Source organism: Vidua chalybeata, chromosome 3, assembly GCF_026979565.1.
Source record: "Vidua chalybeata isolate OUT-0048 chromosome 3, bVidCha1 merged haplotype, whole genome shotgun sequence".
Classification (NCBI taxonomy): Eukaryota; Metazoa; Chordata; class Aves; order Passeriformes; family Viduidae; genus Vidua; species Vidua chalybeata.
In genome coordinates, this window is record NC_071532.1 from 56,626,993 (window position 1) to 56,652,745 (window position 25,753).

A 25,753-nucleotide genomic window follows, 5' to 3' on the forward strand; every position below is an offset into this window, starting at 1 on the left:
GCAGAGTGTTGTTTCCCAAAGAAATAGCTCAGAGATCTAGGAACTGCATCTGGCTGAGGTACTTTTCTAGTCCTGGTGGTGGTTTTGAGTGGAAAGGTGCAGGGGTCTGTAAACTGAGTTGCTCAGCTCTGAAATTGGATTGCAGATTGTCAGTGGTGCAAGGTTCTTACCTCAAAGGACAAATAGTTGAGCTTAGGGAGCAGTTAAAGACTTCTTAAGACAGGAATCTGCTTTTTGAGAGGGATGAATGAACTGAGCAGTTCAGTACTTTCTTTAACCTTTCATACTGTTTTGTCTGGTAAAGCAGCAGTAGTCTCAAGTACAGGGTTCAGAATCAGAAAGTCCCATTTGATGCTTGGAACTTAATCTAAAATAATAAGAAAAACTGAAACACCACCTTTCCCCTAAAAAAATCTGCAAAAATCCTGCCAGTTTGCTGTTGCACTGCAGATTCTGATGATTTTTGGTCAAGTTGCCCCTTGCAGGATTTCATTTACCAGCTACCATTTTTGGTCTTTTCTGATGACATTTTTATCTTCTTGCAGCTACAGTTTCTGCCTCCAAGCTGTTACTTAGGCCAGGGCTGGGTCACTGTACTCAGTCTCCCAGACTTTTGCCTGAAGTGAAAAGAGAGATAGATAGTTGTTTATGAACTATATGGATGTTGTCCACTGACTGTGCCAAGTTATGTGTCATCTCTGCAGCAGAACACATTGTATAGGTCCAGTTTTCCAGTCCTGAAGTTATGGTGCACCAAGTGTAGAAAAGTTTTTGCTGAATATGAAAGGCAAAAGGAAAAATCTGTACCTAGACTTGTAGTGGTAAACTGAAGTGCCTAATTTTTTGTGATGTCAAATTTCAATGACTTTTTGTACTTGTATCTTAATAGGTTTGAGTTGTTTGATTTGTTTTCCCCTGCAGTTTTAGATTGATTGCTAGGGGTCAGTACTTCCCTTTTCTTCTGGAACTATTTCGTGTTTTCCTTTGCTAGATAATTGATGAGACCCTCTGAAGAATCTGTATGATTTGGCAAGTGCAAGCTTCCTCCTTGTGTGGTTGTTCAGAGGATGTTTTACCCTCAGCTTAGACCTTGTGCTTTGGGCTTACATAATTTGTAAAATGCTTTCTTACACTACAGAGACATTTTGGCGATACTAGTGGACATTTCATCTGTGAAAAGTCAATATCAAGGTTTTAACCAGCCCTGAATTTCTGGGGCCAAGATACTGTACACAGATTCCTGCAGTCTTAAGTAATGTTGGATTTTGAGACTGAAGAGAGTGAAAGGGAGTGACTCTCATTTTTGAGACTATAGAAAAGCATTTCATTGCAGGTAGATCTTTAGATGAGTTCTGAAGATGATTTCCAGTTGATTTTGTTTGACCAGAGTGGAAGTCCAGAAAGCTGTTAAATCAGTTTTGGAACAAAAGAGAGATGTTTACAGGGGTAAATAATGGACAGATGAGGAAGACTCAACCTTTAGTTCAGTCACGTACTTAGTAACTAATTTTTTAAAAACTGTTCAAGACTATTGTTCCTGGGGAGTTCAGTATCCCCACAGGAAGGGGCTACATTGGGAGTTGAATTACTTAAATGATGCATGGGATTTATTACTTCCTCCTCCCATCCCTTGTCTAGTGAGTATAGCTTGTTTAGGATAGTTCTAATCTTTTGGTGTGATTTTTGTTGTTGTTGGTGGTGGTGGTGGTTCTGAAGGCTTTTTTGAATATGAATGAGCCTGCCCAGGAGGACAAAACTCTGGTCTTTAGGATACAATGAGTTTTTCTTGTTGCTCAGTGTCTACAGTCCCAGGGTTATCCTCCTTGTGGAAATTCAGATTTTTTTTTCCCCAGAGCCAAGATGAGAGCAGGACACCAGGACAGGGGGATGCTGAGGTTTAGGGGCTGTGACTGCAGAAGACAGTGACTCTGTTGGGAACTTAAGGAGTGTGAAATGTCCTTTTGACTGGGAAGTGCCGACCCTTTGGCATGGCTAAACCTGTTGGGACAGCAACTTGATAGGTACTTCTATGGGGAGGTGTGAACCCAGCTTCATCCTCCCCTGTATGGCTGAGGTCAGGGCCTTCAGCCTTATTCCAGACCAGACTGATGGCTTCTGGGCTGTGGTAAGCTCCTGCTGCTGCCTTTCATTTTTAATGAGAAGTTCCTTTCTTGTAAAGCTTGGAACAGACTTCACACAAAAACGCTGTTTTTGTTGGATCAGCAGTTATCAGCGATGCCATTTTAACCATTGCTGATAACTCCATCTTAACCATTGCTGATAACTCCATCTTGGGTGCCTTCAGACTCCTGCTGGTCAAATTGTGATGAGAAATGATAAATAGAAACTGGAACTAACTAGTGAAATGGGAACAATGTAGTAGAGTGTAGTGCTACCATGAGGCAAGTAATTGAAGCCTTGGAAAGCCCTGGTTTTAAAATCTCAGCTGGTCCCCTGCATTCAGCCTTAGGGTCGATACAATTCTCTTTGCCTAAAACCACATTTGTTTTACATGGAATACTTTCCATATGGCTCTCTGGCTGGGCTGGTTCCTTTTGTATCCTTCATCCCTTGCAACTCTATTTTAATTGCAGATGAAAGCTGCAGCTTTGACTGGGGAAGAAGAGCTGTTTGGCTGCAGTGTTCTTCCAGAACATATAGGGCTGTTGAGAGAAAACCAGTACAGTGTGCTTCCACTGCAGCCTGGGAGACCTGGTTGAGGAGAGATGTTGCTCCCCTCAGCCAGGGCTGGGATGCTCAAGAAAATGTTGAGATCTGGGCATGTGGTGGCTACCAATGGCACATGGGCTCCAGTGGGAGCCTAAGGGAGTGGGCTGGCCCAAACAGGAAGACAGGAAAACATGTCTCAGCAGCCAGCTGCTCCTTGGTGGGAGGCTGCAAGAAAGTCACTCCTTGGTAGAATGAAGGCACATGTAGTGCTGTAACGCTGGGCAGCAGCTGCAGGTAGCTCTTTGGGATGTTTGGGTTGGACATGAGGAAAATGTATGAGAAATAGCGTGACAGCAGGACCAGGGAAGGGATCATACCCCTGAACCTGGACTGGTGATACTCAACTACTTTGAGTTCTGTGTCCAGTTTTGGGCCCTCAATACAAGAAAGCCATTGAGGTGCTGGAGGAAGTCCAGAGAAGGGCAACAAGGTTGGGACAGTTCTGGAGCACAGGTCTTATAAAGGAATGTTGTGGGAGCTGGAGTTGTTCAGCTGGAGAAAAGGAGAAAAGGTCTCAGGGAAAGCCTTGTTAAGCTCTACAACTGCTTGAAAGAAGGTTGTAGCATGGGGGGAGTCAATCTCTTCTCCCAAGTTGCAAGTGATAGAACAAGAGGAAATGGTCTCAAGTTGCCAAAAAGGAGGTTTAGATTGGATACTAGGAATTTTTTTTTTTCACTGAAAGAGCTGTCAAGTCTTGAACCAGTGTGACTTCTTAAAAGAATGCTGCCAACTTGTCAGCAAATGTTAAAAAATACCCAACTTGCATGAGGTACCTTTTACAGTGCTCAAGGGATCATATAATAGGAGTTTGGGCAGTCAGGAATGGAGGCATGTGCAGAACAGACATTTTATACATGTGTCTGTTGGAGAACAGAACAATTAGAGATGGGTTTAGGAGAAAAGAACCTGCTTTTAATAGTAAAACTGTTCTGTGCTTCATTTTACACTGAACTTTAGCTCTTCCCAAAAAAATAATGTACCGGTGTGCCTGAAGTAGGGAAAGGGGGTTTAAAAAAAGGAAAAGGAAAATATTTAAGCAGGAAAGCTACAAGACATCCCCAGTTTCTGGCAGGAGTCCTTGTATGATATGTTTTCACTTTCAAGGTCTTGCACCGGTCTGTCTGAAGGGCCTGGGAAAAGGCACTGTTGAGTATTGTACATCCCACTTGGAAAGCTTGTTGTTACTCCAATTTGGTTTTACAGAAAAAATTTAAAAAGCCGTAAAATTATGCCCTTTATTCTGATCTTAATAGATGTGCTTCCAACAGATATATGTGGACTGCTGATATCATGTGCTCCATAGTAACTATCATGGGGTTTGTGTGTATATTTGCTTGTTTTGTGAAGAGAAAGGCATGCCAAGCAGACCTCTGAGAGTGCGAGCCCAGTCTTCAGATGGCAAGTTACCTTTTCGGTGGAAACCACCTTATGGAGCAGGCTTCAGGGGTCCACACAGCAGATCCCAAGGCTATCCCCGTGGATACGGAGAGAGCAACCGAAGGATGAGCTATGCTCCGATGCCACAAGAGCGACAAAACCAGGAAGCAAGAAAACTAGGTGAGTCAAATTTCCCTGATTTCTAAATTCCTAGATGGCTTAGCTAGCACACTTCTGTAGTCCCCTGCCGCTGAGCGCACACCACATGCTGTCCTAGGTATCAAAAACCCTTCTTCCTAAAAATGAAAACACTTGTTATAATTGTGTTCTGTATCTTAGCAGAGGGAGGGTATTATGTAGAGAATAGGGTAGAAATTGTAGGAGAACTTGATGCTAAGTTAAAGAGACACCATGTGCAAGTTTGTCATATTAACAGCAGAAGGAAAGGGTGAAGAGCCATAGCTCAGATTCTGCTTACAAGTGGTGGGACCACTCTGAAATCCATCCTTTCTTTTAAATGAAAAAGGTTACAGGAAACTTTCTGCTTTTTCCCTGCCTGCACAGCCTCTGAATCAGTTCATGTGGTTTCGCTGCCATCAAGGAGCTCACAAGGACGGAACCAACCTGTCTATAGGTCATCTTTAACTAAAAGAAAAGTCACAGGTATGTTTCTTTCACATCTACTGTCAATGAGTGGAGACAATTGGATGCAAAGAGATAGCTTTGTGATTTTTACACTGGAAGTCTTGGCGCTGGAGCTACTGGGTTTTTCTATTTTGGGTAAAGAGCTTGATGGATGTCTCTAATTCTCTAATTCAAGCAGGATTAATAAAATAATACAATTTTGTAACATGGTTGGTTGAGTTTCTGAGGTCCTGTTTGGTTTGTTTTCTTTTTTTTCTTTAATCTTCTCTCTATCTACTGACAAATATTATGCATTGCAGTAACTGCATGAAAAGACTTGATTAAATCAAAGCCAGACCCCCCAAAATGATATGCCTTCTTCTTCTCAGATCTATAACCCCTTTTCTGAAGGGTAGATTACCAGAAGTGTCAACCTGGTAAAGTTTTCACTTTCACTGGAAAGAAGTCATTGCATGCTGCTGCCACGATTAAAAAGGATGACTGAGATTCTGAGTCATCTCCATGCCGGTGTGCTTTTTCACCCCCTCACACTGTGATGTGAATGGCATGGGAATGGCAAAGTGTTTAAGAGATTTTGATGGTGATAAACACCTATGCAGGAACTGAGAATTGTGGTTGAACTGTATTCAAATCCCATCTCACACCTTTTCTGGAGATGTGATGCTCATCTCTTTATTGTGCTCACTTTCTTTCCTCAGGTGCTCTCTTTGCAAAACTTTGCAAATAGGCCCCCTATGCTACTTGTGGGTAGCAGATGGATCCTCTTGGCCATTTTTGCATAGTAGCTGTTTGGCTTGGAAAACCTGGAACTGTCTGAAAATGCTTTGCGTTAAAAACCTGTTTGGAAAAGGGGAAATGTGCCTCCTTGCTGCCTGCCATTTGTGCTGACAGTGCTGGATTTTGGGCTAATGCCCTTCTCTTCAGCAAGAGAAGGGCAATTTCTCCCTGAATTTCAGTCATATATGAGTAAGATCCCTAGAGAATGAGATCATCCTCCAGAGTTTACTGGCTCCTTTCCTTTCCTGAGACATCTATATTTTTTCCAGTGTTACTTGTCTATAAAACTCTGTCTGGAAGGTCATGCCTTGTACGTTCTGTGCCTTTGGGAGATTTGGAAATAGTTGCCATTACACTAATAAGGAAAAGTAATAAGTCTCTCATTGGCCGGTAGATAGACTAGGCTAAAACAACTCTGATGGACAGATAGAAAAGGAAAACTCATCAAAATGAAAAATCACAGAATATCAAATTAGTTTCACTTAATTTTAAAATTTTGTAAATTATTTTCAAAAAGTACTCTGATATGTCAAAACAGCCCACTTCAATGATATTTTTCATTTTTTCTTGTATACCATGAAAAATTAAAGCTGAATTCAAACAACCTGTTTGAAGCACTCAAAACCATAAAATATACACTAATTCTCCCTTGTGAAAAACATTTTGAAGAAGGTTTTATTGCCCTTCAAAATGAAACCTGATTTTAAAATCTCAGAATTTTCTTTAAGACAAAATTTCTGCTCTCCAGGTACCTCTAGCAGTGCATTTGCCAGAGATGGTGAATATCAGTATGTTAATAAAACATTTGCAATGAGTAACAGTTTGGGGATGAGTAGAATATTGAAGGACTGTAGAATGTATTAGTACTGTCGTCTTGCAGGCACACAGCTAACAAAAGACATTATCTTTCCATGAAATACCATTAGTAACCAATGTAATTAGTCTTCCACTCCCACCTGTATTTCTAAATCAACTGTGCTGTGCGAATATTATAGTGTCAGTTGAAGACATTTGCTGCTTTTTACGAGAGCTCCAATGTTGTTAAGGATATGCTGTTCTGTTTTGCCATTTCAGAGGAGGAAGAGGTGGAGGTGGCACAAGATGTAACAGTTCGAGTTATGTCCTCTCAGTCTGTGCTTGTTACTTGGACAGACCCACTGTATGAAAAGCGGAAGGTTGCAGCAAATAGGTACTTAGCCCTGGGTTTTTAAATGGTACTGAAGGGGAACTGCTGCCAATGCTCTACTGAATACTTTTGCATTCATTTAATTGCTGTTGGTTATGAGAATAATTCAGCTTGCCTCCTAGCGCCCTGCTTGTTAGCATTTAGAGATCTGTGTGAGTGTTGTACTCACTCACACAGGGGTTTACATCCCTTCTGAAATGTTGCCAGCACTAGCTCCAGTATTTGGCTGTTCCAGTGTTGGTATATCACCACAGTCAGCAAATCCCCAAAGATGCATGGGCAAAGACGGAGTGGGAGCAAGGCACAGCCCACAGAGATGAGGTGTTGAGTTGAGTTATCAAAACAGACTACAGCTTCAAGATGACCCTGCTGTGGGTGGAGTGGGAAAGACACATCACTGCAGTGAGAAAAACACCCATTATTGCACCCTGCATCCTCTGACCCTCCAGAAACCTCATGCAGCTGAGTCTGAGCAGGCTGGGGTTCCTGTGAGTGAGAGCTTGGCTTGTGGCAGCATGCTGCAGCAGTTGGAGACCAAAACAAACAAGGAAATGAGCTGGAAACTGCCAAGATCTGAAAGCATTGGATTGTGTTGCTCAGCCTGGGAACACTGAAAAGCTGCGGAAACTGGTTCTGAAATGCCCTGAGAGTCACAGCAGGAAAACTAGTAATTTTAGATGCTCTCTGTTTCTCTGTGGAAGCAGTTATCTAACCAAACAGGTGGGAACTGAGCCACTGGTGCTGCTCTGGGAACAAGGGTCTGCCAGCAATCCAGCCACGCTCATGGCCATGGGGCAGTGAGATAGTGGTGTGGACGCCCCCAGGATGCCTGGCCCAGTTCAGGAAATCCTGCAGCTTCCCCCCAGGGAAGAGGGTGTTTTGAGTAAGAGTCTTGAAAGACCCATCTTGGAGAGTCCATCCTTTGGGGTAAAAGTAATCACACTCCATTAGAGGAAGGAAAAAATACGCTGGGTTTTGTTGTTAGTACTTTGTTGTTTGCACTTTGGTAGGTTCCTCCTTAAGCCCCAGCAAGCTACTTGAGGGCAAAGCATCCCTGTCCCACTCTGGTTCTGCTAATGCTAGACTTGCACATGCTAACTTTTATTTTCCTGTGTTTCTGGTGCCAGGCAGTATAATGTTCGCTATCGGGAAAAGGGGGAATCGGCAAGGTGGGATTACAAGCAGGTGTCCAACCGGCGGGCACTGGTGGAGAACCTAGTGCCAGACACTATGTACGAGTTTGCCATCCAAATCTTGGAGGGAGAAAAGGAAGGCAAATGGAGCGTGTCTATTTACCAGCGGACCCCAGAGGCAGGTATGCACTCAAAGGGTCCTTGGGGTAACACAAGTCATAGGGTTTGAGCTGTGGAATAGGGCTGACATGAGGGAAAGCCAGAATGAACCAAGTGATTGCTTGGGGCAGCAGAGGGTTGAGAGTGTGGGAAAGGCCTCTGTGCTGCTGCCTGCTCCTGCCCTGTGGTAGTGAAGCACACCAGGGGAGCATACCCAGCTGCTCTTGTGGAGCAAGGAGAACAAGGGGAAGTGGCTTAGGTATTTTTGTGGGATGGTTCAGCATCTTGGATCCCTGTAGCTATGTGGATATTCTCAGCTCAGTCAGAGAGAAAGAGAAAGGTTTTCTAACCAGGCAAGAGCCTGGGAAACAGTTGGGAAAGAATGTAAATAATTCTCTAATCTATCTTGTTATTCACATTGTTTATAGATATGCTCTGCCACTGCGCGTCATTCACTGCACACCAATGGTGTGGGATGTTTTCACTCTAAGACCAATGAAATTAGTCTTCTCGATGTCCTCTATATATAGAGCGGTATATTTGAAATAAATCAGAGCTCATTTTCTTTGCCTTCTGATCTGGAGTTCTCTGTTCCCGTCCTGCTTGACAGCGACATAGCTAGATGTACCTCTTCCTTTGAGAAGAGCAACCTGGCTTCCATTCCTCTTTGTGGACAGCAAATTTAAATCCTCCCTCCACCATGGAGAAGCTGTCAGGCCCCTTTGGTACAGGGAAGTGGTCCATAACAAAGAAATTACCGTGTCATTCTGGCTAAGCCACAATAGCAGTCTTGTGCAGACTTCCTGTTCTTAAAATTATGGAATAAATTTTCACTATGGCAGTCTGAGAGAGAGATGTAACAGAGACAAGCATGTACCTGAACCAAGTGTACTCTTCATATTTATCTTTGAAGTAGCTGTATAGGAATCTCTACTATGGAGCAAAAGGTGTACGCTGTGTTGATTCTTACTTGCCTCTTCTGTGTATGGCTGTTTCCCAGCTCCTGCCAGTGCACCTGAAAATTTGGATGTTTGGCCATTAAAGGGGAAACCAACCTCTGTAGCAGCATCCTGGGATGCTCTTCCAGAGAGCGAAGGAAAAGTCAAAGGTGAGTCTTCACTGTTGGTTCCTAACTCTCTCAAGGAGCTGTTGATCTCAAAGGCAGACTGCTGCCCTGCAGTAAGCTGGAACCTTGGCTGTGCCAGGATTCTTTAACTTGATTAAACCCAAGCAAGATTTTCATGTTTCCAGCCCAGTGTCTCCACAGAGCCACTGAGAAGCCACTGTCACTGTCTGCCTGGGATGTCACAGAGGTTCCTGGGGTATCATGCATGCACATTTTACCTCTTCTTCCATTAACAGGCAGGTTAAAATGAGGCTCAAGAAGGATTTTGAAGAATTAGTTGAACAGGAAAAAGTTGGGTAGTTGCCAAGAAAGAGAGTGGCTTTATGTTGTGTTTTATTTCTAGTTTGTCATGGAGGGAAATCCTCAGCTTAAGAAGCAAACACAAATCTGATTTCAGAAGATCTCATGCATAAATCTTGTGTACTATAGTGTTACTGCACATGGTCATAAAGAAAGTTTGCCAGTTGGCTAAGTTTTTGCATAGAATTAAAGAAAAAGAAAAAGCTCTTTCTGGGATTTTTTTCCTGTTTCCCTCTGAAAATGAGGCTGATTTTTTTAGCCTCATGTTCTTCAGTGGTTACCAAGATTGTGTTCTCAAATTACACAAGTTTTTGGAGGTCCCTTATCAGTGCTTCATCATCTCAAGATTTGAAAATTCATTGGCCTGGAGGGAGGCACACCGTGCCTGCAAGACCTGCTTTATGTGTTCTTCAGGAGAGTGGTGGAATTCCTTCCTTTTTTGAAGTCAGTAGAAGTCTTGCCGATTACTTCAATGGAGCTGCAGTTATGTCCAAGAATCATTATTTCTGTAAGAAGGGTCATGCAGGGACATTATGTGATATTTCAGGTCTGCTCCTAATTTTTAACAATCTGTAGCCCTTTGTGCAGTTTTGTCTGCATCGTTCTTAGATTATTCATCCAAGGCAATAATTTTAAAGATACCTTAATATTCAAGGGCTGAATGCTTATACACATCTAATATATTGTTACTTGAGTATGAAGTGTGATAGGAGAGGTCTTATTTTTAAGCTAAATAAATGACAAGATATTTTTGCTGGCTAAATAAAATCACTGAATTAACATTTCATGGTTATTTTGATAGCATGTGGTAAACAGGAATTTTTGTCTTTTGATCCTTTTGTTTTTCAACCCTGTCCTTTTATGTATTAATACCACATATTAAAATAACAGGAAAAAATGTTCTCCAGTAGCCATTTGAGAATTATCAGAAGCTACACCAGTGTCCCTGCCATGAAAGCAACTCCTGTGTAAAAAGAAGGAAAAGAAAAATATTCAAAGAAAAAAGATTCAAAGAAAAAGATTCATGCCTTCTGATACCTTGATTTGTTTTCCAGTGGAGCATTAAATGTATTTGCATATGAAATATCAATAATTTTTTTCTCTTGATTTTGATGAACTGTGCATGGCTTATTTCTTAACACAATGAATATAGGCTCACTTTCAGAAAAAAAGAGATGCCATTATGTTCTAGAATTTTCTCATTGTGGCACTATGGCTTCTCAGGTATTATTGTGGGTTTTTGTATAGAGAGAGAAAGCTGGCAGCCCATGAAATTTACTATCAAAACCCTGGTTTTGTCTGATACCTGTGCCTGTTAAAGAGGATTTGAAAAGAAAACAGACCTTGCACATGCCTGAGATCTCACCTGCACTTCTTGGGAGTATAATGGGAATATTCCTCTTCATGCCCAAAATTCCTATAGGGGTGAAATTTCTCTCAATACAGAAAGCTAAGACAGAGCACAGGTATCACAGTAATTCAAAACCTGAAGGTGAGAGCAAGGTGAGTTTCAAAGTGGCCACCCAGGCCTTGCTTTGCGCTCTCTGCTGTGGTGTTTGACCCTAGCTCTGGCTAAGCACAGTGTGTCGTATTTAGATTTTGTTGGACAGATGTGATGTTGCTACCATTTGGCAAATCTGCAGTGCTGATATTTTCTGGTAGAAGCATCTCTTCTGAATAAGAACAAATATTCAACTTAACCTACATATATACGTGTATCTCTCTCTCATGTCTTTATACTCCAGCTGTTGACTCGGCGTGCATTGCCAGTGTATTAATTTTAGTAATGCACGTTCTAATTCATCCTACCCATACAGTCTGTCCGCTGGAAACAGGACTGTTTTCAGTTTCCTCCTTCCAACCGTCTGCCAAATCATTTCAGAATACATTCTTTCATACGCCCCGGCTCTCAAGCCATTTGGAGCAAAGTCCATCACCTACTCTGGAGCTACAACATCAGCCATAATAGATGGTCTGCAGGCTGGGGAGCGCTATATTTTCAAAATCCGTGCAGCAAACAGGAGGGGACCGGGTCCTCAGTCAAAAGCCTTCAGTGTCGCCATCCCAGCAGGTGAGCATCAAGCCACGAACCAATGCTGTAATTCACCCACTCTTTCCTTAGTCCCAGTTGTGTTAATTCTTACTGACTTAACTCCTCTGCACTCTGTCTGACCTGTGGGATTTGACTTCCTTGATATTGTTTTTGCTTGCTCTTTTCATCATTATATTGTCCAAATAAGTCTTTGTCACTCTGCAACATGCAAAAGGTTATTTTTATGGACATTTTAGCCTCTTAAATAAATGCATGTCATAATCTATGACAACACTATGTGCTCTTGTTATCCAAAGGTCAAAGAACGCAATGCTCTGGGTTTTTGGCTGCTATGTTCCTGAGAGCTCCCACTCTTGAAAGTCACTTAATGTCTTACTCAGATACTACTCCTTGTGTTTGGCTCTTGCCAAAAAGTTACTGTTGTAGGGACAGAATATTTGCTGGGTTAGCTAAAAAGGTGGGCCACAGTCTTACATGGGATAATGCAGCGCGATGCCATCAACATGACTAAATTCTGCTGAAGATTTGGTTCCCCTGAAAGGGTGTTGCAGTCCCTGATTTAAGATATTTGATTTTAATTGGTCTAAGTTTTACCCAAGCTACAGTAATTCCACATAGGTGCCTTCCTACAACCCAAAATTTATCTTGGCTGGACTCCACAGCCTGGTTAATACAGAAATAGTTATTGTCTTATATTCTCATAAGTTTTGTTCTTGCTACCTGAGTGTTTTCTGCTTTTGGTCAGTTTTTGTGAATCTTCTATTGTTGTGAATAAACACTTTTCTTTTTGCCCCTAGCTGCTCATGAGGATTCAGTTGGTCAGCCAAAGACAAATATTCAAGATAATTCAGAGGCTAAAAAGACTGGGAATGCTGGCTCATCTTCTTCTCAAAGTTCTTCTGTTTCTTCAAAAGCCCAGCTGTCTGTTCCTTCTTCTAAGCAGCTGTCTGTTCATTCACCTAGTGTTAGTGATAAAAAGAGTCTTCTTTCTGAATATAAGAACAAAATCCTGACTCGAGGGGTCCTAAGTAAATCTCAGTTACCTTCTAGAAAGACAGGAGAGCTGGAACCTGACCTCCAATCCACTGAGGTAACAGATGATCTCAGTTCTTCCCAGGAAGCTACAACGTCACCGCCAAAAGCCCAAGACCAGAGGAGGAATGTTAAACCCCTGTCCCCTAGTCGGCCAATCCACCCTGTCCTTGCCTCAGGGAGGATGTCTGTTCGAACCCACACATCTGAGGTGTCAAGCCTGATGAACACAGAGAAACGTGAGCCACCAGCACTGTTACCGTCATCAGCACAACACCCTTCTGCCTCATCTGTTCCCAGATACACAGATAATGAAACAAAGCAATTGAGGCAAAGCAACAACAATGTGCCTTCTAAGACCTCTTCCCATCCTCTGCCCGCCAAAAGTAATGGTCTTGCGAGTAATGTGGAAGGGAAGCCTGACCCCATGCTGGTGAAAGTGTCTTCTAAAGCTTCAGAGCCTGGTCGCCAGGCCTTGCCATCAAATCGGCAGTCTGCTCTCTCTCATGAGGGTGTCTTAGGCCATCGCAGTAGGTCTGGCTCTCTGGGGCATTCACATCAACCTGCTTCCAAATCAGCAGATTCCCACACTCATAATAGCCACAATGACTTTGACAGTGAAGAAGCAGAGGATAGAGCAGGACAGCCAAGCTCTAGATCACAGCAAACAAGGTTGTCCTCAGGCTCCAGTTCCCGCACATGGAAGGATTCAAAATCAGCTGCAGCGGCAGTCTCATCAAGGTCTGCTGCTCCTGGTTACACTTCACCTCACTCTCGCTCCTCCACCAGTGCCAAATCCAAGGGAAAGGATGTTGATAAGAATTATAAGGAGGACTCACAAGATGAAAACCCCTTATTTCCTACTTTGCCTTCTTCCAGGCAGTCTTCCTCAGCAATCTACTCAAAGAGAAGAAATCTTCAGATCGATTCTGATTCTCGCTCCAGAAAGACACATGGTGAAAAATCACTCCACTCTGACTCAGAAGAACAACAAAGTCAGACAGCTGCTCCAGAAAAGCATTCTCTTTTACAGTCTTCTCTTTCCAAATCCAAACCTGAAGAGCAGGGCAATCGAGAGGTAAAAGAAACACTTGCTCGATCAAAACCAAGCGAGTCTTTGCCTAGAAAGACACTCTCTTCTCGTCTTCCAGTGGAGAAGACCTCCCACTCAGAGCCTCCACAGAGGGCACAAACCAGTCCTTCCATACTCCATTCAAGGGGCCGGCGCCTCCCATCTCACCGCGCCGTCTCATCCCAAAGTAATGAAGAGTTGCAGGAAGATGATGATGAGGATGAAACAGAGGGCAGTGACAGAGCAAGCAGGCACTCTGTGTTTCTTAAAGAGGTGTCCTCTTCTAGGGGATTATCTGCTTCTTTCTCTCAGGGAAGCTCAAGTTCATCTCAATCAAAGCAACAGCAGCCAGGTTCTCAGGTACCTTCCTACAAACCAAAACACACTCAGCCAGACTCCAGTTCTGCCAGTGATACAGCAAAAGACAACCAGTATAATCAAAGGTTGTCACCCACTTCGAGACAAACTCGTCCTTCATTACCTACTCGCTCAGGAGTTGCTACAAGAACATCATCCCAAACAGAGAAAAAAAAGGGCCTGTTGCCCTCAAAAATGTCTAACACTGAACATCCTCAAAAAGTTCCATCCCCTTCTTCATCTAAATCTCATCAGTCAGTTTCTAATGAAGAGGATGATTATTACAGTGAATATGATCAGAAAGAAATGGAAGAGAAACCCACATCTTTGGCAGCAAAACGGTCCCCTTCTGTTTCTAGAGGTAGCAAAAACATATATGAAGACACTGCTAGCAATAAAAGAAAATCTATGGACACTCTTCTACCTCACAAAGTAAGTTCTGAAGAAGAGATGGAAAAACCTTCAATATTAAAAATGTCTTCTCCTGAATCACCAAGGAGCTCTGCCATAGCATCACAGATTACTCAGTCCTCTAACAAACATACCCCATCTAAACCAACCTTTGTCTGGCCACGTTCTTCTACATCTACCACCACACACACCATTTCTCCAGCAGTTTCTTCCACTTCATCTCCTCGTCAGCGACTAATGAACTCCAGGCTAGGGAGCCCTTCTCAGCGCCAGTTTGTTAGACCTCCTTATAGACCAGGTATCCTGCCTTTGTTGTACTAATGTCACTAATTGTGTTTTCCTAAGACCAGCAGTTAGATAAAAAGTCCTCCAGCAGGATACAGGTTCAGTTATTTAGTATAATGTGATGCTTTTTATTTTGGTGGTTGCTGGAAAGCCCAGTTCTTGAGGACATTGCCTGTTTGGTGTAATGTGGTGCCCCAGACCCTTTCTCCTGTGGTCTGATCTGCACAGGATCCTGTGATCCACAAAGAGGGTGACAGAGTTAGGTGCTAAATTGGAGAAGTTCCTTATTGAGCAATGACTTCACCAAATGCTCATTGAAAGACCATTTATACTCAGAATATGCCAACCTTTCAGGTACATAGCTCTCCATCATGGATTGCTAAAAGACCTTTGTAGGTTCCATAGTACCATGTTGCTCATGCCGAGACAGTGAGGTGTTTCCTCATGGAGCCCTGGCATTCCATGTGTTCTTTGATGAATTTTTAAGCCACTTTTCCCTTTTTTCTAAGTGACAGCTCAGGGTTACCCATACCTGTTGAGGACTGTGCCCATCACAGCCAGGCCATCTAATAATACCTTTATGGCTGTGATTGACCCCAATCTTCTTTCCTACTTGGAAAAGTAATCCCTGGTAATAATGGAAAACCAAGTGGACAGAAAGTAATCAATGGCCCTCAAGGAGCAAAGTGGGTAGGGTGACCTTCTCTCTAAATTCAAAATTGCTTTCTGATGGAATATCTGTGGACCTGGGTAGGAGAATAGAGGGTCCACTACACATCAAGTTATTTATTCCTCATGTCAACTGTGGAAAATCCCTGATAGCCTTGGTGACTTTGCTAAGTAGAAATACCTTTTCTCCCTCCAGTGCATGGGCATCCAAAATAGTATTTAGTGACCTGAGTGTTTTAGTAAATACCTTCTGTGTTATCTGTAGGTAGTCATGTTTGGTTCGAAGTGGCCTCCCTGTTATACAGTGAGGACTGTGCAGCTTGATATGTTTCAGTCAGACTCAGTGTTGTGTAGAGATTCATCAGCTTAAAGAGCTTTAAGATGGGAGTAGACCTTGAATAATACCATGGGGAATGAGATGTATGGCACGAAAAAAATAACAGATTTCTGTATGGAGGTTATCTAAGGTTACTACTAGCAATGCAATTGTGAAGTTATAACCAACAAGTGTTTAGTTAATTTTTTCCCCAGTCTATATATTTTTCCCATTATATTTTTCTGGAGGCAAGTCTCTGAGATAAGATGTGAAAGTTGCTGCCCTTTCAGAGCTGGGGGGCCTACAGCTCAGTACCACTGCTTCTCCACTTTTGACATGAGTGTACTTCCGTTTAGCAGTGGTTTTTCAGGTAGAGAAGGAGATTCCTTCATTTTCCAGGTTAAAAATATAGGTGTAGGGATAATTCCTATGCCCTCTCCTTTCAGTTTGCCACTACAGCTTTGTATAAGGATAGGATTGAACAAGTGGTTGTGTTTAATAATGGTTTCTTCCTTCATCCCACTTCTGAAAGATCATTTACAAAGATCACAAACATTTTAATGACTGTTGTGCCATGAAATGTTGCCCTGCTTTCCTAAAAGAAAAAAAAAAAAAAAAAAAAGAGGGAATAGAGAGACCAAATAAACATGATAGAGATGAACAATGAGTGTTTAACCTCTTCAGAAAAAACAATTTCAGATTCTTGTGTCAGCTGCAAAAATCTGACAGTGTCACTACAGTTGCTTCAAGAAGTGGAGTGCCTGGTTTGTGGAGTGTTGTGAGGCCTCTTTATGTTCTTGTTTATATTCAGATCAGCCAGAAAATGCATTTACTTGCAATTTAAAATATGGCTTATAGGTTGCACAGCTTTCTTCAGAATAGTGTGTTTTCTTCCCTGTTTCAGGTTATAATGGCAGACCAAATCTTACAACGAAAAATGGAAATGGAAATGGAAAAGTAATCCCTGGTAATAATGGAAAACCAAGTGGACAGAAAGTAATCAATGGCCCTCAAGGAGCAAAGTGGGTAGGGTGACCTTCTCTCTAAATTCAAGATGTTTTGGCCTTCTATTTTACTTGTATTTTCATTAAGAAAAGACAGGCAAGCAGTGTCCTCAGTCAATGCAGCTTTAAAGTGAAGCTATACTTAGTGGTTTAGTTTCCACTGTTCCACTGAAATCTAATGACAAATCCTGGGTTTTGTTATTTTAACATTTTAAATTTAAGCCCGATGGGTTGAATTTTAAACTATAACATTACTCCTATAAAATGGAGACAACTATTTTCTTTATCAAATCAGTGAGATTTGTGCTCCCCAGTGACTCAGGGACTCTTGACACAGCAGGCTCTTGTCTGCTGTGCAGTGTGAGTGGAGACTGCCTGGAATAGCTGCTATGAAAGATGTGTTCAGCAATGCTTCTCCCACACTCTCACTCCAGGTAGAAGCTCCTGAGCAAGACTTCTGAAATAAAAAGTGCCTCCAGAACTATCACGATGTTTTAAATTCACTTATGTAGATTTTTGTTTCCCCATGTTTGCAGAGGTATATGCAGAAGAGATCAGATGCCATTGATAGGAAAGCCCCACAAGCTGCATACATGCCCACACCTTGTCTTTTAACATCCTTTTCAATGAGTTTTTAACTAAGGAAAGCAGGGGAAGGAACTGGTGCTTCCTGCATATTTTCTCAAGTGCTGAGCAGTAGGAGTCTGTGATCAGCCTCCCTGGTATCAGCAGAACTGCTTGCACATGGCATGACACATAAAGTCATTTATTTTATGGCCACTTCAATCTTACCATTTTCATTAGAGGAACATTAAAAAGTGTCACATTCAAGGGAGGCATTTTGAGAAGCACATCCAAAGTCCTTCAAATGGGCTCCAGAAAGTTGGTTAGGAAGGTCCTTGGAATGCCATGGGGCATTTCTCTGCCTCTTGGGGGGAAGGCATTGCTGCTAGCAGGATGAACACCTTGCAAAGCAAGAGGATCTTTGCCAAATATGGGGCCTGGAGCTTCAGAGACTGATTTCATCATCTGCTGTCCTTCCTTCTGCAGTCTTTTCCTCAGCCCCAGATGTAAGTCTGTCTTGCCAATTGCTGCTTTGTCTCCTTCCCAATTTCCGTACAGTACTTAACACCTTTTGCATTTTTGTGTTCTGTGGCTCAGTGTCTGTTACCTCAGGTTAAAACAGCATACAGTTCAGCTATTTTGGGTTGAAATAGCAAAAAGGATTGAATTTTAAGTGCAGTTAGCTCTGGAATTCCGTCCAAGCTCTCAGACATATTTGCTTTATGAGACAGAGGCTTTTCTTCAGTCTCCTACCCCAATTAAAATCTTAGCTACTTTGTTTTCATTGCTGTTTCTATATAAAGTAAGTAGTCTAATTTTTTTTTTTTTTTTTTTTTTTTTAGTTAGGCATAATTCTAAATCCCATCTTCAAAATGGCTCAGTGTCATACTGAAATCAGTATTACAGGAATTTATCTTAGGACTTGTGCAGCCCAAGAAAATCAAGGGATTTGCTCATTTGCACTCCCTACTCACTACAGTAGGTGATATGAATATGGACCCCAGCTCCTGGGAATCTGCTTTCTTCAGCAATGATATTTCAGTGATTACTATACACTTAGTTTTAAAAGTTCAAGTGTGTTGTAGCTATTCCTGAGCATCACACTTGGTGTCTGAATTTCCCCAGGATTTCTGTTGCTGTGAAATTTCATTTCACCTCCTCTTGGGTTAGCTAAACTTGAGTCCATCTATTGCTTTTAGATTGTAGATCTTGACCGAGGGCTAGTGTTAAATGCTGAAGGCAAATACCTCCAAGACTCCCAAGGCAACCCTCTCCGAGTGAAATTAGGAGGGGATGGACGTACAATTGTTGGTAAGTTACAACTTCCTTCTTACAGAAAGACGCTCTATAGTTTTTGTACACATGGTACAAATGTTTGAGCTCTTGAATGCTTCAGGCATCCCCAGGTCCCATGCAAGCCATTTGAAGTTGCTTGTCCTCAAGTCTCCACCAGACAGTCAGCACATTGCAGGACCTGAGGAGGCTTTGAGTCACCCTGTGAGACTCCAGAGTACGAGGCAGCAAGAATCACTCAGGTCCATCTCACTTGTATCAGAATTAGAAAGACTGGAGAACTGAGCCAGAATAAGGACTGATGAGTAGAATAAATATCGGTGATTGTTTATATCTTTGAATACATAGAAATAATTATTCCCCACTGCTAGTAGTGTACCAGCCATATGGATGTGTTTATTTCATTTTTTTCTTCTAAAACTGAACACAAATAGTAAGAAGCCCCATTTGTGTTCTCTGAAGACACTGCTGTTTGCATGTCAGTCCATCTGTACAGATCTCTTGAATACAAATTCAGTGCCTATTGTTAACCTGGCTACCACGAATATTTATACGGGATTAATATGGGACCCAGAATTCGGCACAAAAGTTTACCTGCAGTGACAGCATCTTGCCACCTCATCCCAGATCTTCCTTCCTTGACATTAAGGAGCAGAAGATGGATTCATCATATGTTTCATCAACAGTTCTGAGAGTGACTTAGATGAAATGCCGTCGTTGTCTGCATATTGTGATTCTGAAGTGAAACCTCCCTGGAGTGTTTATCAAACAGCTGAAAAATGTGAACACCACTGTGGTTTCTCTGAGGTTCTTCTGAACCATTTTCCAGCTTCCTTAGCCATGGCTCTTTCCTAAGTAACAACCTCCTCTCTGTCAGTTTACTTACAGAAGGCTATATTCACTCTATTCAGTCCTTTTGTGGCGTCTACTGTGATAAAACACAGTAATGCTTAATGCTATAAGCTTGAAGTGGATTAATGGTGAGATTTTTTGGTTTTGTTCTTCTCTCTTAGATGAAAAGGGTGCTCCAATGGTGAGTCCTGATGGATTGCCTTTGTTTGGACATAGCAGATTTAGTAAACCTGTAGCGAGTGCACAAGATAAACCAATAATAAGCCTTGGAGGAAAGCCTCTGATTGGTCTTGAAATGATTAAGAAAACAACCACTCCCGCAACTACTACTACAACAATACCTACAACAACTACCACAACAACCACCACAACCACTACAACTGTTGCTACAACCACCACCACCACCACTCCTGAACCGACCACCACTGAACCACCCACTGAGAAACCCGCACCAACCTGTCCTCCAGGCACCTATGGACAGTATGATGATGAAGGCAACTTGCTCCTGGGGTTCAATGGCCTGCCAGAGTGCAATGCAGAAGGTAATTTCCTTTTGTGCTGTTTGAATTTCCATGGCTGTGCTGTTTGTACAGCGCAGTTACACAGATGTGGAATGGTGGAGAATCTGCCTTTGAAGATTTGGGTCCGTTTGATAAGATAGGAGCTGAGATTAAAGCATATGAAGAAGGGTTTGGTGTTAAATGGATTTTTACTGGAAAATGCCAATTTTCACCAAAGCTGAGGTTTTTTGTGAAATTGTGTCGTTTTCAGCAAATTTCTTACATTGTGTTGGATCCACTTTTATCACATATGTTCACTCACAGGGTTACAAGTATAGGCAGTAGCTTTGTGGTCAAAGCACTTACGTATGAATTTTTCTCATTCCATTTCAGGCCAGGGTAGGAGCTAGAGGAGCTATACATTTTGTTTATTTTCTGTTCACTTATCACAATGAATTCTGAAGAGTCTCTCTTTTGAGCCATGGTGGAAACAGCATTTGCAAAGTGAGATTCTTGTTCTCTTGCCAGCCCTTGGAGATAGATTGTCTAGCAGGAATGCAGCACAGCACAGATGAAGCTGGTGAAAGGCAGCCCAGGTTCTGCACAGATAAGGCAGAGAGTTGTACACTGATTTCTTTAATACCTGAAGATACGAACCAGTGTCGGTGCATGTCATTTTCCCCTGTTGCTGTTATACAAGCTTAGGTTGTGGTGCCAAACTGAAATCCAAAGTAAACACATATAAATGCACGAGAGTCTTTGGTGTTGAGCCTATAATGTTTTATGCTTTCAGCACCTGGATGTTGCATTGCAAGTGAGTTAGCTGCTTATTTTGCCAGATCAGGGAGCACCATGGTACCCCCTTACCCTTCCCATTTGTAGATAATCCTCAATTCAATCTACTAATAGGCAATAGCAGCACAGCCATAGCTTTACCAGCATGTTGGCAGTCAGACATCTGACAACTGCAGCAGCCAGTTTTAATGAGTAATGAAGCCCCTTTACCTTTCTCCCATACACCTGTATCTCTTAAGTCAAAGTAGATTTACAAGTAGGTCACGAAACCATGGCCTAGGAAGCTGAACTATCACTTTGAAAAGGGCAGTGATATAGAAAGGTGTGGCTCCTGCAACTCACCGTGAGTCTAAGGATGGCATCTTGGGAGAAGATCTCAGAAGCAGAAAACAAATTTCCCTTACCAGCAGCTCATGACAGTTAATGAGTCAGAGATGTCAGTTCCTTGTGCAGGTGGAATTACAATGAGTTATAGTGTTAGTATTTATTAACAATTAGCCACATTTGACAGTTATAGAAGCATGCTTGCACTGTGTAGATATGCACAGATGTGTACACACATATATATGCACGTAAAAATCATATCATCATTAAATATTAATATGAAGAGTTTTGCTTTTCCCTATGGAAAGTTCATAGTTCTTAATTGTACTTACAAAAGTGCTACAAATATTGTTATATATTGTCACTCTCATACTTTCAAAGTTGCCTAAAGGGAGCCATGATTTTTGGCAGTTAGAATCCCTCCCACACGCCCCAGCTGCTTTTGCTTATCTTAATATTGATTATGTCCTGTAATGTTTCCTCCTTTTTGGCCTGTGCTGTTTGGTACCTGGAGGACCCCTTCTGAGAATACACATTTTAACAACGGTAGAAGTTCATGACATATATCTGGGGTTAAACTGAAGGTAGGCTCCAGAAGCTGAACAACAAAATCCTTTGTGGTTTCACATTTAGCAGAGTTGTGGGCTGGAGAATTTTCATATGATTTTCTGAACTTTTAAAAAATTCTGCTTGGGCTTTTTGTCTTCTACCAGTTAGGCTTGCTGAATATTTGAACGTGATAGAGGCACGAATGAAAATTAAGTTTTTATTCAGGCTGTGTGTTCAATGAGAATGGTCTTGAAGTAACTCATAAACTGCCTGGCATTTTGACAGTATGTCTGCAAATGCCTCACAGTGGAAGACTGAAAGGATGGTGCTGGATTTCTGCTTCTTACCTGGTTCTTAAGGCTTCTTACCTTATAGCTTTTGCAATATTAGTCCCTACCTGGGAATTTTGAAAGCTTCTCTGAAGTCTTTTTCAGTTTTTTTTTAAATCCTAGTGACCTGCTTCAGGATTAGATAAACACAGGAAAACAGTGTGTCTGTTCCACAAAGGAACTTGCTAGAAAAGTGAAGATCTTTGTGGTATTTCTTTAATGTTGGCTGTCATTGTTTAACAAGGGAAGTGTATATTTCAAGAGGGGTAAACTACTACTTGAATTATCAAAACAATGCAATTTTCACTTGACCATTTCCAAATTACTTTGAATTATATTTTTCTCTTGTCTTTCCCTTTAATCTGAATCTAGAAATTACTCCACATTGTGTAGTGAAGTACTTTTTCTGCCAAAGCTTGATATTTGTTGCTAAGTGCTTTACTCACAAACAGACAGGGTCTGCAAGTGCCAAAACCCAGCTCCAAATGTTCTACTTAAGCTTTGGCAAATTCTTTTATCTCTGGCAGGAATTTTTCTTGATCCAGCAGAACTTATTGTCAGCTTTTTACTAGATTCATCAGTCTTTAACTTTCAAGGAGGAGTTTGGCCACACAAGCGTGATTTGTCAGTGAAATCAACTAAACTTTATTCATGAACTAACAAAGGAAAAAACAGGTGGAGACTTAACCACGTGTTACATGTGATAAAATCAAGTGATGGAATTTGTAAGATGAGTAAGACAACAAGTCTGTCCTTACAGATGCCAAAAGTCTGCGGCAAGTGGTCATAGGAAGATTTGGCCCCATCTGTTACAGGCAGGGTTTACTCAAGAGATTCAGCAAAGGGTGATGGAGCAAGGTGAAGAACTGCAGCTGGAGTATGTACAGAAAATAATAAAATAAGAGGTCTGTTGGGAAGTACTCTTATTGTTACCATGACACTGCTAATGCTAAAGAAGACAGACACTGAAATTGGGTACAAAAATAGAAAATGAAGTTTGGCTTTGCTGGACTGTAGGTAGGTCAAGGACTTACTAGCTAATAAGCATGGACGTGTTTAAATCTGCCCGTGAAAGATTTCAAATTTCTGCATATCTGATCCTCTTGATTACTTGGATGTAGGCAGGCAAAGGTAAGTGCATACATTATAGATGTTGGTTGATGTTGGCCAGTTGTGGGTAGATCTGCAGAATTCAGCAAAGAATCTACTTTGGGACTCACTACCCTCAGAGAAGTCAAGTGACTTCCAAGGGGATCATCTCCTGAAGAGTGGCTGCAGAAGTCTACCATGAGGAAATGTTAGATTCTAATATATGAAAGTCCGACAAGAATAAACCCATTTCCTGTCTTATTTTGGCATTAAAATCCTGCAGTGTATTTAAAATACTTTTTAGGAGAAAAAAAGCAGTTATACAGTAATTGTTGGTTCTAAAAAAAAATCAGCAAAATGAAAATGTATCATTCAGATTATATTTGTGAGCTATTTAACATTGGCAGTTGAAACTTTGTGCTGTTTGCAGTTCTGGTTTAGTAAAAATAACACTATTGCTTCCCTATTGAGTGTTACAGGAACGTGACCGATGTATGTGAAGTGTCTGGAGGTCAAAGCTGTCTTTCTCTTGTCTTTGTTCACATGCTGGCCCCTCCCCAGCCCCAGCATTGCATTGGAGACTTCTGATGGTACCTGCAGTGGGTTACACAGTGCTTTTGCTTTGTTTGCATGGCTTTCTATGACTGTGCTGAGCTTTGTGTACTCTTTGGCTTCCCCGAATAATGTGGAGAAATGCTTTCTTCAGAGTGCGCAGGAAAGCCTTTGGGATTCAACAGATGCGGTACTTGATGGCTGATGTATCTGGTGCTGGATTCATGTCCTGCAGAGATAATGAGATAATATCAAGGAATAGTCAGCTGGGAAGTCTATTGGTGCATCTGCATTGGGTTTTGGGGTGGATCAGTATAGTGTTTTTGATGCGCACCTCATAATCATCTGTCCTTGCTATGTTTTCATTTGCATTCTGGGGCAATCTCTGATTTCCTGAAAACTGAATTCATGCTGGATGAAACTAATGCAGAGCAGTGCTTCAGGATTACACGCATGTGACCCAACCTGTAATGGGCAGCCATTCCATAGGATCAGAATAGAGCTAGTGCAGAGTAAAACCCCAGAAAACCCAGCACTAATTACTTTACTTTACAAATCCATTCCTTTTGGGCTGCATTCCTTGCAAGACCATTGAAATGGTCTATAAATGTCATGGCTCTGTGGGCTGTTTGTTTTTATACCTCCACAAAAATATTTGGGTAGAAATACTTAATTCCTTGGTTGGTTTTTTTTGGCATGTAATGTTTTCACATTTGCTGCTTCCGAGACTATTAAATATTGTCATATCCAGATGTGATCATTATATAGTTGCTGGCAGCCTACCTTTGCTCCAGAGCAGCTGGGGCCTGGGGCAGAGCTTGTGGAAGGTGATTACTCTTAATTTTATGTAGGAGCCCCGAACCCATTTTCCCCCAGCAAAACTCCTGACTACTGCACTTAGCTTCTCATCTGTTATTCTCAATGTGCAGGGCAGACTGTCACTGCATTATTTGGAAACCAGGAAGTTATCTTTTTCTTTACAATTCCACTGGCTAAATACTTTAATATTAAACTTTATTCCAGAATTATTTTAGTGAATTCTTATAGCATTTTTTTTCTTTCTGTGTCAATAGATACATTCTCAGGACTGGATTCAGATGTGACAACAACTCCAGAAGCTTATGTGATATACGATGATGGTATGCTTTAACTGTAGAAATCCATTGCAAATGGCATATTGCTTTTTTCTCTGTCTTCTTTCTTTGGAACTGGGTTCAAGGAGGCAGATTGGTAAATGGGAGCTTAAGCAGGTGATGGTGAGCTGGAAAACGGTTCTGCATCACATGTGAAGAGAAAGGGTCCAAAATCATCTGTTTATGGACATAAAAGTCCCTTTTTATCAGTCCAGCAATCTAACAGGAACCTATTGAGGAAATAGGTTACTTTTCAGAGCTATGTCATACAGGCACTGCTTCAATCCTAGATTTACTTTCTCTGGTACAACTTCTAACTCCAGCCCAGTCAAAGTCAATTACCTCCTCTAAAATACAAAATCCAAATAACTTTCAAGCCCTGAACAACTGAAATACCTTAGCGAGTTATTTCTTTAATGTGTAGTCTGCATTTAGACAATTAAGCATGCTCATACTGAATAAGATCACCTACATATAAAGTAACTAATCTGCTTAATTGATATAGAATTTATATCAAAGAGATTTGAAATCAGATGAAAGGAAAAGAGGTAAATATTTTTTTTAGCGTTATATTAATGCCATCTTGATATTGGAATCAAGGACATACAAGGACATACAAAACTTAGCTGAAGAGGAAGCGTCAAGTCTCACAGCATTTAATTGAAAGTTTGCACAGGGAATGCAAATTCTCAATTACTGGGACTGAAATTCACTTTCTGCCATCAGTGACATCTGATGTTCTATCCCTTTTAGTCCTCAAATTCCTGCTCCTGCCCCCACATATGGAAGTGGATTAGTACAGACCTCAGTTAAACAAAAAGTTTTTTAGTAGAATTTATGGCTCTAGAACAATGAAGGTTTTTTTTATTTGTGGTTGTAGTGCTGGATCTTAAGTCTAACCAACAACAGAAAAACATTTAAAAAGAGTGCAGCAGCTGAGCGGAAGATATAATAGACATTTGTACTTTTAATTCTGATCACTTCGTACTGAAACTGACATTTAGAATGTGGGGAGGAAGGGATGAATTAGAAACTACGCAAGACATACATCCCATTTCCCTTACATCTCCATGGATGCAGAATATCCTCAGTGCATAGGTCTTTTGCCAGGCCTCCCCTTAGGTACAGATCATATGCAGAA

General features: G+C 41.6%; 1 protein-coding gene across 2 annotated transcripts in view; it reads left to right on the forward strand.

Annotated features, from left to right (window-relative positions):
- Positions 1–25,753, forward strand: part of FNDC1 (fibronectin type III domain containing 1) — a 63,806-nt gene that overhangs the window by 19,219 nt on the left and 18,834 nt on the right. For both annotated transcript variants that reach the window (XM_053939131.1, XM_053939132.1), the window contains exons 2-12: positions 4,078–4,287; positions 4,672–4,770; positions 6,604–6,718; positions 7,843–8,030; positions 9,008–9,115; positions 11,316–11,504; positions 12,284–14,656; positions 16,533–16,654; positions 18,396–18,507; positions 19,503–19,883; positions 24,553–24,618. In XM_053939131.1, coding sequence (XP_053795106.1) covers positions 4,078–4,287; positions 4,672–4,770; positions 6,604–6,718; positions 7,843–8,030; positions 9,008–9,115; positions 11,316–11,504; positions 12,284–14,656; positions 16,533–16,654; positions 18,396–18,507; positions 19,503–19,883; positions 24,553–24,618 — 3,963 coding nt within the window. The remainder of the gene's footprint in view (positions 1–4,077; positions 4,288–4,671; positions 4,771–6,603; positions 6,719–7,842; positions 8,031–9,007; positions 9,116–11,315; positions 11,505–12,283; positions 14,657–16,532; positions 16,655–18,395; positions 18,508–19,502; positions 19,884–24,552; positions 24,619–25,753) is intronic.